The following is a 16,219-nucleotide window of genomic DNA, read 5'->3' as shown; positions in this document are numbered from 1 at the left end:
CTTAAAGGTCCTTGCTTCTATTTTAAGTGGTATGTTTTTGACTTCTCAATGTTTATGACTTTTTTAGCTGGGAGATAATAGCTTAAAATGTGCACCACTGAATCATACCCAAATTAGAAGTCACGTTACCTTTAGCAGAATTGCTGATGGTTGCACTTAAACGTTGCCTTACTTCCATTGCTCTCATGCCCAGTGAAAGGCTAGATCTATAAAGGCAGCAACAAGGGACCTTAAAATATCTAACAGAAGTGCCCAACTTCTGACTCAGTAGCTTATTTTGTCTGCTACTAGAGACAACACTACTTATAAAAGTTTGCAGCTTGCTGTCAGAAACATGCCACGTAACTTAGGAAGTTACTTCAAAGGACACCGTGCCATACTGTAAGAACAAAAAAACCCCAAACTATCCAAGGAATCTAGTTCAAGGCATCTGATTACAATCAGTAACTGCTCTATGACTTATATTTCTACTGTTCTTAGGTTATATAAGGAAAATAATCATCATGAGGACTCCAGCTGTGGAATTGTGTAAGAAAGTTACAAAAGACTGTTAGACTTGCAAGGCTTTATGAAGCTTAATATTAACTGACTTCCTCTCCATACAGCAAAGAGGGAACATCCATCTCGTGCCAAGGTTTAATTCCAAGGTATGTGACACTGGATTTACAAAGGTAAATAAAAAACATCTGAGAATAGTGAGCACCCTATGTAACAAGGCCGAGGGATTTCACACCAAACGGCTGAGAAACTGAAAAAAGTACTTGGGGTCTGTTTTTGACACAGGCTTTTAATACAACAGGTGATGAGGAAATACTTAAGTGATAAAGATGAGACAGGACAACAGATACTAGATAATGTCTCAAAGAACCAGTTAAAGTGGCAGCCTAATGATCAGCAGCAAGATTCAACTATTCCAAAAAGGGCTGAGGCACCCTGCACTGCCAAAGGGGATTATGCAGCTGCTGAGACAGACTTGAGCTCCAGCCTGCTGATGATAGGGCTTTAGTTTGCATGTGCCTGTAGAAAACAGGTACCAGTGAAGTCCCAGTAGTACTGAAGGTCTGAAGTAGTTCAGAAAAGTTTGAGCGAAGGCTGTACACCTGGGGGACAGTGGACATACCAGTTCAAACAAGTGTTATCATCTACAATTTTAATCCTTAACATCAATTTTAAAAGCCAACTATGAATAATTTGAATACAGGCAGATTTAATGACTCATCGCTGCAACAAATCTAACCACTAGTGCTGATCCTGTCTGCCATCAAGAAGCCTGGCATTCCCTTTTGGATATCTTCCTCTGGAGGGGAGCCCTTTCATGGATCTGTGCTAGAGCTGAGCTAAAAAATAGTTAAATGAGAACTTAAGCTTTAAACAAATAAATGTGCTATTTTGTCACGCAAAGGATAAAATTCCAGGAATTTATTGCTGTATGTATGCTTAATCCATTACTTAGTTTTACAGTAGTCATGAAGTGCCAAATTGTGTGCTACATTTAACATTTCCTGTATTCCCTTCCAAATGCCATTTTTACAGTGGGCCTATGAAACAAGGGAGCAGCAGTCACAAAACATGGCTTAAGCCTCTCCAGAGCTTAAAAATAAAGATTTGTGTACAAGCTGAATAACAAGATGTCAGTTAATAGGTCACTCAGCAACTTTAATAGAAATACCTTTTAGGTGGAAGTTTTGCAGTGTTAAAATTTTTAACTCAGACTAAACATTCTTTTCCCCACTGTAGTAACAAGACACTTGCAAAGAACAAGAACTACAGTACGTAAATGTGACACGCAAGAACCGCTTCATTTCTATCAGAAGCAAAAATTGCTAATTATAAGCAAGAACAGGCCTAGCAGGCTAAGGCTGTCAGCCTATATTAAAAACATGTATTTCCGAATTTGGCAGTGGAATTCTGTTTACCACCTTGACTTTGTTTGTTACATACAAGTACTCTTCCTCCCTTCCCACCACACACACTGTATAAACCCCCTTTTATTTTTATACCTCTGTATTATTTACAGGACTCCTAAAGATTAAGTACAAACTAGTATGAAATTAATGACAGCTTGATCTTCAAATATGTATCTCCCATAGCTAAATAAATACCAAGCCAATTCAGCTGGGTGATCTGGAGTTATGATTCAGAAGCTTGTGAATCTGTGACTCCAGATGTTTTCTCATTAACTGTAGAGGATTCACTTGATCTGTCAACAATAGTTGCCTTAGAAGCTGGGGTCATGCTATCCATGGTGAGCGCAGAGGTCTGTTCTACATTGACAGCAGCACCAGGGTCGCTGGAGAAGCTTCCAACTTGAGTAATGGGGGGAAGCAAATCTGTAGGCACTGTAGATGCCTCTGTGACCAAAGGAAGCAGAGGAACACATTTGGGTGGCATTGACAGAGGTGTCATTCCCATTAGATTCAGAGGTGGCAAGGAGGGAAGGGATGGCAAACCTAAGGAGAAAAAAAAGGCCAGTGAGTGGGAAGAATCTCTTTTTTTACTTTTTCTAATCCTATTTACTTCTGAAGCTTTTTTAACTCGGTGTGAGCATGATACATGTGCAGCATTGACTCAGTGGGCAAGTTCCCAGCCTGATACTTTTCAGATTTCAGAAGAATCAGAATAAACTCATTTGCTTCTAGCTCCCCAGAGGACTAGGTATTTAAAGCATTAATAATGATTATTATATTTTTCTGGCACTCACTGAAACTGCCAGGAACAAGAAATCAACAAGCACCTTATTCCATGTAAGCTTCTAGTTTCTTTTTGCTTGTTCTATGAGCACCTTAAGCAGTTTTGTTTTATTCAAAACCATAAATCTAGCATTAGTTCATGCTTTTAGCATTGAATCAGGGTGCTCTGATCTCCACATGAAATACATAAGAAAACACTTCATATATTCTTCAACCCATAAAACTATATTCTTTCATTCTTGGTACAATCTCTTATGAGACCGTGAATCAGGTAATATAAGGTGAAACGACTAAATACAGATACAAGTTTAGAATTAGTTTTATTCCTTGACAGTAGTGCCCCAGATTAGGCAGACAGTTCCCATCTCAGGCAAATACTTAATTTAGCCTCTTCAGGATTCCACCAGATGGCTCCAAAGGAGAGTATCAAGGATAGTCAAGGAGAGACCCTCTATTACAGTGTTTCACTTTGCTCGAGTACATACCAGGCTGTATGATTTCAGGAAGGATGTGTGGTGCAGGTAAATTAAGTTTGGACAGATCAGTCAGGTTGGGAAGCCCTGCTGGTAGTGGCATAAGACCTAGGAAAAGGGTGGAAAGGTTACAGCTAAAAACTTAAAATTGTTTTTTTCTAATGGCTTCCGAGATCTCATTGATCATTTAAAGCTACTTTGTATGTTTTACATCTTGATTATAATTTTTACATAGAAGAATGCAAATTCTCCTGAGTTTCAGCTTTGAAATTGCACAGTGAAAAGAGATGCCTATTGCAGGAAGCCAGGACTAGTGAATACATAATCCAACCTTTCAGATTTTTCTGAAGAAAGCAGAATCTTATTTCAAGGAATTACTAGGTTCTGAGTTCAGCTTTTAAGAAAGGCAGTTATTTCACTGCAGAACTGTACCAGGAGCCCTCCATTCCTAATTTGTGTGGCAGAAGGCAATAGCAGGATGAAGTACATCAGATTTCTGATCTCTAATACTGATTACTCATAGGTCTTTCCTGCTCAGTGCCTAACTACAGCTAAATACAAAAACAGACAGAAAAGGTAAAATAAAGAAACTTTCAAAGTCAGGAAAGACTGAAAATGAAAGAGAAATATGATGAATGCTTTTCCATTGTTGTGTTTGCTGTGGAACATCTTTCTGCTCCTGAGTTTCCTGCCTTAGAAGAGCTGCATTTCTGGGACAAGGGCTCTATTCCTACTTGGTGTTAAGCTCAGAGAAGGCTAATTCTGAAAGAAACTGTTGATATTACAATAATAAGACAGGAGAAGAGTCTTAAAGCAAGATCTCTGTACAGAGATTTTGATTTTTAAAAGGTCATCTTCACCTACCTGTGAATTCATTAGCCACAAAGACTGACATAATCTGGCTCAAAACAGCTTTCAGCTTAGATACAAGCAACTTTGAACTTCAAAAATCTGAAACAAGCTGAACTTCACACAAATTCACTCAAATTTTAAACCTCCTTTATATTTAATGCTTACAATTTCACTGGTATGGCCATGCAAATTTCAATAAATATTCTGAACTTAGGAAAACTTAGGTACACTGCTTTAGTTAACGAGTACAAGAGTAAAGGTCTCTGCTTCTCTGTGCAGGCACTCAGCTCAATATACACTCTTCCTATGTCAGCAAGCACCTCCAGGCATTACTTAAAATTTTTGGACGCATCTTCATATCTACTCATCTCCTAGCATACAAAAAATAAAATACAACTCCTTGAGTGCTTTGGGAAGCACAATAGAATCCTGTGCACCAGTCTCAAGACATGCTGTGCACATGCTCAAAAATAAATCAATTTTAAAATACAATGGTTCTGAACATTGTTGAGGTTGTGTAGACGTTTTAACCTGAAAAGCTGTGTGATGTTACATACTCCTATCCCCCAAAAGCGGTGGAAAAACAGCTCTCTTCCCTTTCTCCATCAAGAGTTTTGTTTTGGAAATATTTTAATAAATTTTACCTACTCACCTGGTAATGTAGTTGCTGGGTTAACTGGTGGCACAGAGGTAGGGGACTGACTGACTTGTGGTGATAATAATGGAACTGTTGGAACACCTGGAAAACAGGAAAACACTATGCTTTGGTTCCCTTTCTCAAGGAGTACAAATAAACAACTGCTTACAGGAGAATTACTATTTGCCTTAGCCATAAAATGTTGATGAAGAAAAATACTGTTCTAAATAATACACATTGTATTTCTGATAGAAGTTGTTCACAATTATTCTGTGAGCAGATATGGCACAATATCAGTACTTTAGCCTTTCTTGTTGAGAAAAGTTTAGGAAAGAAAAAAATTTATTCTCTTGCCTTTTATTAAATTGATAGAAACATCTGTGAATGCAAAAATGTCAAAAGCCGCATGTTTCAGAAGGTAGTTACTTCCATACTAACCTGTACTGAGAACACTACTGACAGTAGTTGAGGGTGAACTAATAGAAAGTCCTGAAAGACTCTGTTCCAGGCCTGCTGGCCCCGGGGGCAGGGTGGCTGAGGGATTAACTGATGACAGCTGAACCTTATTGGAAAGAATAAAATAAAGTTACATCATTAAGGTTTCTTTCCACAAGAGCCAAAAGAAGCAGGAAAGCAATGTAACATCCTAATCCATTTTTACCAAGCCTAAGAAGTGACTACAACTTACCTCTGTGAAGCCATCTTTGAGGGGACTGAGGGATGCACTAGGCAACTGTCCTGGGAGAGAAATTTTCTTGCCTTCTTCAAATGGGCGGGTAGGTATCCTATGCAAATATCCATAACCAATGCCACATCCTAGGCTTTTAAAATATGAACATTTAAAAGTCAGTAAAGTGACTTTACAACTATGGAGTTCACAGCAAGCAATGCATGAATGACTCAAGATGCCAGCAAGTTTCAAGGTAAGTTCCATGCAACTTTCCCTTCCCCCAAAAAATGTTGCCTCATTTTCTATGGAGAAATAATCACTACAAGACTAACTGAAAGGATATTCTGTAGCTTTTAGCAATAAAAATCTAGCACAAATACATTTCATTATTTAAACCAAACAGCTGTTATCCAGTATAAAGCTTAGAATTCAACTCTCAGTCATTATTTGCAGTCCTGTGTGCTGGCTACTGGGCCAAGAATATACTACAGCCTAATGGCTACTTGCAGTCTAATGCAGAAAGCAGCCACTGCACTTTCTGCATCTTCACACTAGCTAATTCACTGTAAATACACACCCCCCATTAGTAACTAAATCTGAATTTCAAGTTACAGCAGAAATGCCTCAGCTATAACACCACTCTCTGTCTTTGTAGAAAACATAAGCAAGCAGCTTTTAGGCTAGTGCTGTAACAGAGCTGTTCCACCCCCTGTAACATACTGTCTCCTTACCTTCCTTCTCCACCCCAAGCAGAATTTGGAGTAATCACCACTTCCCGGCAATTATCTGTGTCTGTGTTGTACACAAAAAGTTTTAATGGCTTTGCTTCATGTGTTTCAATAAGGGAAAAGAGATCTTCAGACTGTAAAAGAATAAAAAATAAGGGTTTTCTTGTCTTTATTTATCATTTGGCATTAGAATGATCATCATCCTAGCCCTAACCTTCCGTAACAGAAGGTAGTATCTGCTCCATGTTGCAGCTGTTGAGTGCTGCTGCTCTATCACAAATGAAGTGCTTTGCTACTGCAACTCAGAAGCCACATAGCACAACCCAGATTTCAAATCTGCTACTTGAAATATTAAAGAGTACAGAATTAATTTATATTTGACTTAATGAAGATACTAAAGAGCAGTTTTTACTTCCAGAACTGCATTTTAGAATTAGAATTATTTGAGCACAAAGAAAAGGCACTGCACCAAAGTCGTCCTCTGCAATAACTTCTGTTAGCACTGAACAGAGACACAACTGGGGATGTTTCAAACTGCCCTGCTAAAGTTTTTTTATCAAAAAAAAACCAAAATACTTACCTCATTCATGACAGTATCTGCTCCAATGATATAGTCACTATGAGGTCTAAGTCCAGCTAATGCAGCAGGAGAATTTGGTTCCACTTCCTATTTTTAAGATGGAAAGTTACAAAACACCATGGAACTGTCAGGGCTTAGCAGAACAGTTAGATGTGCACTTCACACAGGTTTTGAGTCAGACAAATTGGCCAAGTTTGTAACACAGGTAGTAGAATAGTTGCTGTACTGGTGGAAGAGTAGGTTGATGACAGACTCTTTTGATACTGTTACAAGGAACTCCAAGCATTGTACAAACCCACCGATTTAAATACAAGGTTTTATAATATACTCACATAAGAGTTCTAGTTAAAAAATCTTTCCAAATGCAAAATCAGTAAGAGGGAACAGACCAGTCTGATCTCATGGCTTGTATACCCTCTTGCAAGTTATTTTTCAGTAAAAAGATAAATAAGCAAAGTTTAACAGTAAGCAACAGTAAGAAAAATACTTGGAAGCCCATACGTACCAAAACATGCCACACGTTTTCATTGGCCCCATCAAAGCTGCAGAAACGAATGCTCACACCCAGCAGGCCCTGTCCACCCCACATGTTACTGGGGGTCACCGATGTCTCTCTCAGTTCCAGTGTTTTGCTACTGTACACCAGCATTTTTACAGGTTTTTCAACATTTGCTTTCAACAGGTCCTTCAGAGTGTCATTGTCTTTATTCTGTGAATGTTCAAACAAGAGCCTGGTTTAGCATTTAACACAGGCAGCATCCAGTTCTATAGCACCACTTCTGTATTTGAAAGCTCCTATAAAGACTGCATTATCAGGATATGTATCTACAGCTATTTTGTAACAAGCTTCCAGTCCCTTCACAATCCTAGAACACAACTCCGGCAAAAACCTGGGATTTCACAGTTAACAGGCCATGCTTTTCATGGCCTGTTAATTAAATTTAAATTAAATTTAATCTGTTAATTAATGGTTAATTAAACCTGTGACATGCTGCACCTTGCAGCTTTTCAGAGGCTTTCTCAAATCCAGCTGTACTGGTGGAAGAGTTCACCCACAGCCCTTCTTTCCACTGCTACCATGGTTTGCTGTCTCACTACAGCTCTGCCTGAAAACTTTCTCCCAGGATTCCTGCCCAGCTTTGACAGCAGCTCTTTCAGTCAACCTGCTTTGACTGAAGTGGGTTTGCAAGTTCTAACACCAGCAGTTTTACAGACAGAACTAGGTGGAGACCAACACAAGCAGCTATTTGTGGATTAGTACCATCTTCTGCTGGTGCAGATGTCTGCAGACAGCACACATTCTTGTTCTCCAGATAAATTTTTCATATAACTACAGAGTGAAGGAAGTTAATTTCTGCTGCAGTTAGGCTTTTTCATTTTAAACTAAGGAGAAATATTTTATATACCTTTAAATAAAACAAATGCATTTATTTACCTATGAAAATAAAGATTCTCAACACATTATTTATATTCAGAATTATAAAATAGCAACACACTTACCAATCTTGAGCCATTAATGGACACGATAAAATCAAAGAATGGCTCCAATCCAGCTCTATGCCCTGGTGAGTTTTCTTGTACCTAACAAAGTTAATAAAGAATTTAGCAAGTGTACCAATGCTGATTCAAATAATTGTATTTCTAGTTGTGCAAACTGTAGTTCTAGAAGCTATTTCTGTTTGTGTGCGTTTTAAATGTTCAGATACAATATCTTGGACAAAAAATCCCTCCCTTTAAAAAAATAAACAACATTTTAAAATAATCAGTAATGTATGTATTATGCAGAAATGGCACAACAGTAACCACTCCCTGGGACAATGGGACAAGCACTGCTTAACAGCTGCAGCAGATAAATTGTAGATAGTTCAATAAAGGAGATCATGGTCAAAGGACAAGCTTAGTGAACTCTGAAAAAGTTAGTTGAAAAGCAGTATTGTCCCACAGAAGTACCAACATTGGACCTTGCTTTTTATCTTAGGCTTCCTAGAGGAAAAGGAGTCACACCTGTCTAAGCAGAGGTTATCTCCTGATTAAACATCACTTGTTGATATTCGTGAGACATAGAGGGCATCTGCTCTACCAATGTTTCATTAACACAAGAACAAACTGGCAAAAGGGACACATGCAATTTTGCAGCCATGGCAGTTCAAATAATTCAATTACTCTACTAGGACAAGGCCTAAACATTGGATACATACTGCTCCAGAAGCTTAAAGGATTCTTTTAATTCCAAATGGAGCAACTGAGAGACATTTTGTCAGGGTAGTTTTTTCACTATTACATGCATTGCTGACAGACAAAGTAACTCCAGTATGGCCATCAGATTTTTCCTACAGCCTTTGTAGCAAAGAATATCTTTCTTTATTTGTAAGCTGATTCATTTTACCTGCAAGCTTTTATATACATATATATATATATATATAAGTTTAAGTAATAAAAATCACTGAGGCAGCAAAAACACCCCCAAATCCCACATTTATAATTTCTAACTAGAACTTGAAGTGCATCTACAGAAGTGTCTCTTCAAGATGTCTGCATGTTCCTGAGATATAATTTCCTACAACTGGTGGTACAGATATTCTCCCTGTGTGCCAAGTATTACCTGTACAGAACCACAGCTCTCAATCACCAAAGTAACCAGCAGTCTCGCTAACTAGATCCAAACTACTGCTTCCATGTTACTTACTCTATCTGTTGGTTCAAAATGTCTCTCACCCAGAATAACTAGAGATGAGGTAGCAAGCTGTGCACCTGGTCATAGGGTAGAAGTACAAACTAAGGTCTATGTAGCAGACACTACCTGCATAGAAACCCGATGGCACATTGTGGATGTTGCTTTGACATTAGTGGACTGTTCCTAGAGCTCATTTTTAATTTCAGATATCAAAGCTTTCAATAACATAGAGCTACCTCAGAACAGCCTCCACAAACAGGAATTTTATCTTATGAGAAAAAACACAGAGAGGCTAAAATACACCGTATTAATTATTTTTCTCAAACGTAGAAAGCATTTACTTAGTTGGGTACCTGAGGCCTTCATGCCAAAGAAATGTTGAATGAACAGTTTCATGAAAGCAGAATAAAAGAACTCCGGTTTCCCATAGACATGCTCCATAATTACATTCTGAGGCTTGAAATTTCTCTTGTAAAGTCGTTCAAAGCATCCTCCCCTCTGATGTGTTTTTCTAGTAGTTAATGTACAACGAGTTTGCACTGTTTGCTGCTCTTCCCTCACTTTAGGGAGGTGGCATGAAAACACTTCAATAGCCTCTCTCTCATTCCACCACCTATTGCATGTGACATATAGCTTAGATTTTGTGTTTTTAAATGGCCTGACATGCAGACATTATACCAAAATGAAATCAGAAGATTTCAGAACTTACTGAGAAAACAATTAATTTTAAATACAGAACATGTCTTTTTCATTACTAAAAGAATCACTAAATCCAGAAAACTGAGACATTTTTTCAGATAACACATCAGATTGTTAGGTTTAGATATATGTCATGGCCATGAAATTACGAAAAGCCAGACTTCATTCAGCCAGTAGGACAGCTGCAAAAGCAGTCCTGACATGGTCCACTCTTTAGTCAGAGATCTTCCTCCATTTCCAAAGGAACTTCTTAAAAAAAAAAAACAAACACAAAAAGCAACACCAAACAAAACAAGCTCCCTACCCCCTGACACAGTATCTCCCCCCTACAACATCAAATAGATTCAATCCTGAACACTGTGAACTAACAGTGACCCCGTACTCCATAAGGTAATCTTTCAAAATTATAAGGAACACCTGCAATAAATGAGAATTACATATGTTCAGCATCCATCAGCATCAAACTTACTGACACCTGGGATGTCAGATTTGGTGTTCTAGGTAAATTATTTATAGTCTGCCCAAAACTGATGGACTACGAGAGACTCCAAGTTCTGAAAGGTTAGTCAGATGCATGCAGGTGCATCCCCTCTATCATCCCATCTCCTCATGATGCCACGCACAGGTTCAGTCATCAAAAGTTTCCTTTTTCCCTTGGGCTCCTTTGGACTCAATGACACTGACAGAAAAGCATTTTTATACCTGGCAGCCCCAGAAATGCAGAACAGGAGGGTCAAGTTAATTCCATACAAAGAGTCTGCTCCTTAGAGAAGTGACATACCCAGCCCTGCACAGCAATCACACTGAACCCACACAGGTCTTTTGACCACCTCCCTGCATAACTCATCACTACCATGCAGTGCCAAATGCACAACACAGCTCTGTGCTCAAACCTCTGTGGCCACGGTTCTCTTCCAGGAACTACAGCAACAAAGGATAACCAGAGATGTTTAGAAATACAAGGACAAAAAAAACCTTCTTGTTAGTGATAGAAATAAAGATTCCATGAATATGTACATAAATTCCAGGCCTCCTGAGCACTATGACTGTGCAGCTTTGCTGTATGCCCCATGGTACTCAGTAATTTGCCTTTGTAAACAAATAAGGACTGAAAAATAATTAAGTAAAGCCTTTTACAACAGATACCACTGCAGGGAACACACTGACCACGGCAGCTTGGGAAGCCTAATTCTCTCAAAGCCAGATGTTATTTCAGACATATAAAATATGGACACGTGTGGATAAATATCATTACTTTCTCAGAGCAGAAAAAAACAGTAGAATAGACAATCTGGAGAAACTGTGGAACTGCCACCATCAGAGATTGTTAAACAAAGAAAACCTCTATCAAGAATGCTCCATGTTAGAAGGCAGAAAAGGGCTGCATCACTGTTTCAGCTGCATACAGTGCTGCAGGACTCCAGTTTCTCACAGGGGTGACAGCAGGTAGGCAGCAGGGCTGCTGAGCACATAGATGACACACTAATTACTTCACTTTTAATTCACTGCCAAGAATTAAACAGGGAAAATGTTTCAAGGTCAAAACACTAATTTTAATCTGCATTACTAAAACTACCTTCTGGTAAATACATAAAGTTTCTCTTTGGTGAACACCTTTCCCAAAACTATCACTCTATGCCTGCACACTGCATATTGTATGTAACACATTATAGTAAATCGGCTTACCAACCCAAAGGGCACAAATTTAAGCTGCGAGCAAGCAATACTACAGTAATTGGAAAGAGGCACGGAAACCCTGATTTGCTAAGCGTGCTGGTTTGGCGGGATTTCTGGTAGTGGGGGAAGGGCCCAGGTGTGGCTCCGGTAAGAAGATGAGAAGTTCCCCGTGCTCCAAAACCAGCCAAGGAGCCATTAGAGAGACAATAGATGCGCCTCGGCTATTAACATACGAAAGAACTGAGGTAAAACCTGAGCAGAGCTGCACTTAGAGAAAAAGAGCAGCTGTGCTGGAGAGGTGAAAGGCAGTGCTGGGGTGAAGATCTGGGTGGCTGGTGAGGAAGAAGGGGAAGAAGGTGCCCAAGCAGAAGTTTCCCTGCGACCCACGGCGAGATGGCAGCTGTCCCCCTGCACTCGCGGAGGAACGCGGTGGAACATTCCCTGAAGGCGCCAGGAGGGGTGAACTTGGCCAGCTCTGAAGCTTTCTTTTTCCCCTCACATAAGAAATGTTTCTTAATATTTACTTTTATTCCCAACAAAATACTGAAAGAAGTTTAGTTTTAGTTTTTACTAGTTTAGGTGTTTTTTTCACTACTTTAGTTTTTTTTTTCGTTTTCACCCACTCTTTAATTGGTAATAAAATTTCATTATGCATCTTGTGCAAGCAGTTCCTTTTGTCTGACAGAGTATTTTCTTTCTGTCAGCCTTTTTAAGAGTATAACACAGTATAACTGTTTTGAATTTCCCTATGCAACACCCAGTTTTTAAGAGAAAAAGGTTTATAAGGTTTTTGTAAGAAAACAGATTCCCTACACATAGAATCAAAATTTATTTTAGTATAGAGAATTTAACTCAAGCTTTTAAAATGTGATCCTCCTTTAAAAAAAGTAAGTCCACTCTTTTTATGGCAACATGTTTGTATGTCTACTAGTGCAAACCAAAGCACCCAAGTAAAAGCTAGAAATCTAAATTTTGGCCCTGCTGTTCAGTATCTTTTAGGGAGAATGGCACATAACACAGTAGGATACAAGTCTCTCGCAGATAAAAATTCTTACACCATCTATTAGTTGAAGAAATTGTCATTATAACAGCCTGGGCAAACTACAGCAGTTTTGCATTGCTGAACGTTACTCTAAATCTTGCTTAACTGCATTTTGAAGAGCAGAAACAAATGCATACTGAGCAATACAAAGAGTCCGGACAGTTGCTCTAAACAGCCACATAAGTTATGTTAAAGGAAATTTATAGGGGAGAAAAACAAACGATGGAGAAAATTCCTAGAGGTAAATAGCACTGCATGCTCCCTGACTGGGAAGTACTAGTTAAAAGAAAGATTTATCAGCACATTACCTGAATCAGTAAATGGAAGTCTATCAGCAAAAGCACACATGCTCATAAAAAACGTATTCCAAAGGATTGTTTCAAACACACAACAGATTATTAGGTCTATCTATTAATAGGCTGCAATTTTCTCTACCTCTTAAAAAAAAGAAAAAAAAGAAAAAAAAGAAAAAAGCTCTATATTTCAATGTCTAGAAAGCCCAACAGCACAACCCACAGTAACTTTTCCTGTCAAGTATGCATGTGATGAAATGGCTTTCCCTCAACCGTGCCTGGAGCGTTCCTGTTTCCTGTTACAAGTGCACTGGTAACACAGCTCCTAACGAAAGCAGTAACTGCACTCAACATCAGCAGGAGCAGCCAAAAAGCTACAAGTAATCTGCAAAAATTACGACAGAAATTAAAGATGGTATTGTTCACTTGCTGTGTATATTTCTCCTGCTTGAAGCGAGCAGAGCAAGAGACTTGCTACCCATTTGGCAGGGAGGCTGCATGTACAGTTTCAAAGTCTCACTGTAAGAAATGTGTGACTTGTAACAGTCTTAGTTTGATCATCCTTCTAGCAACTTGTACTTGGCTCCTACAGTCATTCTGAACGTTACCTCATTTGGTTTATGGCCTTTTAACACATATTTTTCATTTCTCTGCCCTACCCAAAAAAATTCTTCCAATAATGAAGATATTTTCTAGTTTTTCAACAATGAATGAACAACCACTATATACTATTTACATTAGTTTGGTGTTATCAAAGAAATCTGACCTTATCTGAATTAGATCTATCACTGAAAGACTGCTGCCATTTAATTTTTACCATTCTCATTGACATGATTCAAATACTAAGCTCAGGAAGTCTACTTGAGACTAAATTAGAAGAAAATAGCAGTATTGATCAACCCCAAGTTCCACTAAAGGCCAGTCCATACATACAGAGCATTTGTGTCGAGCTCCTCAAAGAGTGATTGAACACATCCACCTAACAAAATCTACAACAGAATGCAGACTGCAAAATTACACTTGGAAAAACTAGAGGAAAATCCTAGTCACTTCTATGCCACATGCACTTCCACATAAACATTTCAAATTATAATTGAAACTTCAGAATTTTTCTCTGCTCTGAATCTACACTCTCAACTACATATAAGCACTGGTCTCATACCAGGTAGACTGGAAACATGCTGCAATTTAAGATGCCTGTCTGCAGAGGAAAAAAATAAAACAAAAATTGCTGATTGTTGTGGCATCTGAAGATTCCAGTAAGAAGATAAGGCAGTGAAAAATAGAGAAATCACTCTGCTTAAGACAAGGCAGGTCTTCCCTGCATTTAAGATAAATACATCTGTCGTCTCAGGAATTAACTTCTTCCACTGTGCACCTACCCATGACATTTACAAAGACTGGCAACCAAACACTGACAGTTCAAGTCAAGTCACAGCAAAACCACTACAACCAAAAGGTGCCTAATGAAAACAAAAGGTGCCAGATTTAAGCAAGATTACAAGAAAAATAATGTAGATTATACTCCATAAAAGTGATGCATTTTAATTTACTACCATGCTTTAATCAGACAGTATGAACTGATGAATCTGACATGTCTGATACTCTAACTGCAGAGTACTTAATGATTTTACAACCCTCAAAACTAAAATGCACAATATAGTACACTAACAAAACCAAAATCTGCCACTTTTGTCAAACTGCACAAGTGTTTTTTGTAGGAGAAAACACAAAATGGTTTGCCATATATTAGTAACATTGAATTGTTAGTACTAGTAACACTAAAAGGAAGAAACAAAAACCCCCATGACTTCAGCCTACACATACATTTCATCAGACAAATGACTGGATTTGATCAGAACATCAATATTTGCCTTTCAAAAGCATTAGAGTAGCATTTTTTAACACTTGAAAGACGATCTCTGACTTTTTTTTTTTCACCATGGTATTTGACACACAGTCTCATGGCTCACTCTAATGAGCCAGACCAAGTGAGGAAGCACTGATGCACATGAGTCGAGGTCTTGTGCTCTTTCACATGTCTAAAACATGGGGCTAGCCCTAGACTGAGAACTGGTCTGAGAAGATCCGATGCCAACACAAACCTAGACCAGCTCGGTGCCTATGATGTCCTGGCGACAGTGGCAAAAGCACTACGGTGTGGACAGGGCTACTGGTACCTCCAGCAAAGTGACTATATCACCCAGTGCACCAGATACCGGAACACAACCCAGGTACCATTCTACTCACTGAACGTGAAACGCACCCTTCCAAAAGGCTCCTCACAAGATCTTTAATGCAGCCTACCAAAATATTTGGTTGCACACAAAACCAGAATTTTGTAGACACATGTGAAAAAAGCTATGAAAAGCAGCAGCAGTGCCTTCACTGTGGATGCAGCGTTGGGAGACATGACATCTGCCATTTAAACACCTGGATCTGACAGCCTTGGAACTACTGTCAGGGGTGAAGCAGCTACAGCTCAGACCAAGACACAGGCCGGCAGGGGAAGGTGCTACCCGAGCCAGGCACCTAAAGGGCTGCAGCTCTCCCACTGCAGTTTGAACCTGCGCAAACCCGGGCAACCAGCACTTCAGCGAAGCGGCAGCCTTCGCCCCCAAGGCAGCCCGAGAACCAGCATCCCCTCCTACGCACCGGCCTCACGGCCTGTTCTGGGGCTGAAGCCCAGACGGCGCAGCCGGGGCCGCCCGAGCCGCTCCAGCCGGGGCGGGGCCGAGCTGACACGAGCCGCGACGGAGGCCCAGCCGCGGCGGCAGCTCCGGCCGCCCCACCGAGCGCGAGCCCCCCGGGCCGCGCGAGCCCCCCAGGCCGCGGGCGCAGGGACCCGCGGCGGGAGAGGCCCCCGGGCCGCAGCCGGCCGGCCGGCGCGCGCGCCCCCGCCCTCATTACCCGCAGGACGTGGTAGCCCTCGGTGCCCCCGCCGGGGATCTCGACGCTCTGCGAGGAGCCCATGGCGGGCCGGGCGGGCCGGGCCGGGCTGGCGGCGCTGCTCCCGCGGCTCCCGCACCGCCGCGCCGCGGGGACGTGGCACTGGCTCCCGCCCGGCGCCGGAGGGGCGGGGAGGCCGCGCGCGGGGCACGCTGGGAGGCCGCGGCGCCCCCTGCCGGGGGGAGGCACGCGCCGTACGGCGGCCGCGAGGGACCAGGCGCCTCCCGCTCGGCTCTGGCGCGGCGGCGCCCCCTG

General features: G+C 40.6%; 1 protein-coding gene across 1 annotated transcript; it reads right to left on the bottom strand.

Moving 5' to 3' along the window:
- Positions 1-1,404: 1,404 nt before the first annotated feature.
- On the bottom strand, positions 1,405-16,081 carry GORASP2 (golgi reassembly stacking protein 2). Its single transcript, XM_051623599.1, has 10 exons — positions 15,926-16,081; positions 8,131-8,211; positions 7,136-7,339; positions 6,631-6,717; positions 6,054-6,184; positions 5,341-5,473; positions 5,091-5,214; positions 4,668-4,754; positions 3,176-3,271; positions 1,405-2,450 (listed from the first exon to the last, which is right to left on the bottom strand). The coding sequence occupies exons 1-10, from the start codon at positions 15,986-15,988 to the stop codon at positions 2,131-2,133; spliced, it is 1,326 nt and encodes a 441-aa protein (XP_051479559.1). The 5' UTR covers positions 15,989-16,081; the 3' UTR covers positions 1,405-2,130.
- Positions 16,082-16,219: the final 138 nt, after the last annotated feature.

Source organism: Apus apus, chromosome 6 (assembly GCF_020740795.1).
Source record: "Apus apus isolate bApuApu2 chromosome 6, bApuApu2.pri.cur, whole genome shotgun sequence".
Lineage (NCBI taxonomy): Eukaryota > Metazoa > Chordata > Aves > Apodiformes > Apodidae > Apus > Apus apus.
The sequence above is the reverse complement of the archived record's forward strand: the minus strand, read 5'-3'. Positions and strand labels throughout refer to the sequence as shown.

Bases quoted from the DNA above. Each gene is read 5' to 3' on its own strand.
- GORASP2 (XM_051623599.1), bottom strand. From the start codon at position 15,988: ATGGGCTCCTCGCAGAGCGTCGAGATCCCCGGCGGGGGCACCGAGGGC. The intron at 5,215-5,340 runs GTAAGTTGTAGT...CTTTCCAATAAG, and splicing joins TCAAAGATGGCTTCACAGAG to GTTCAGCTGTCATCAGTTAA. The intron at 2,451-3,175 runs GTATGTACTCGA...TTTTCTCCTTAG, and splicing joins TCCTGAAATCATACAGCCTG to GTTTGCCATCCCTTCCCTCC.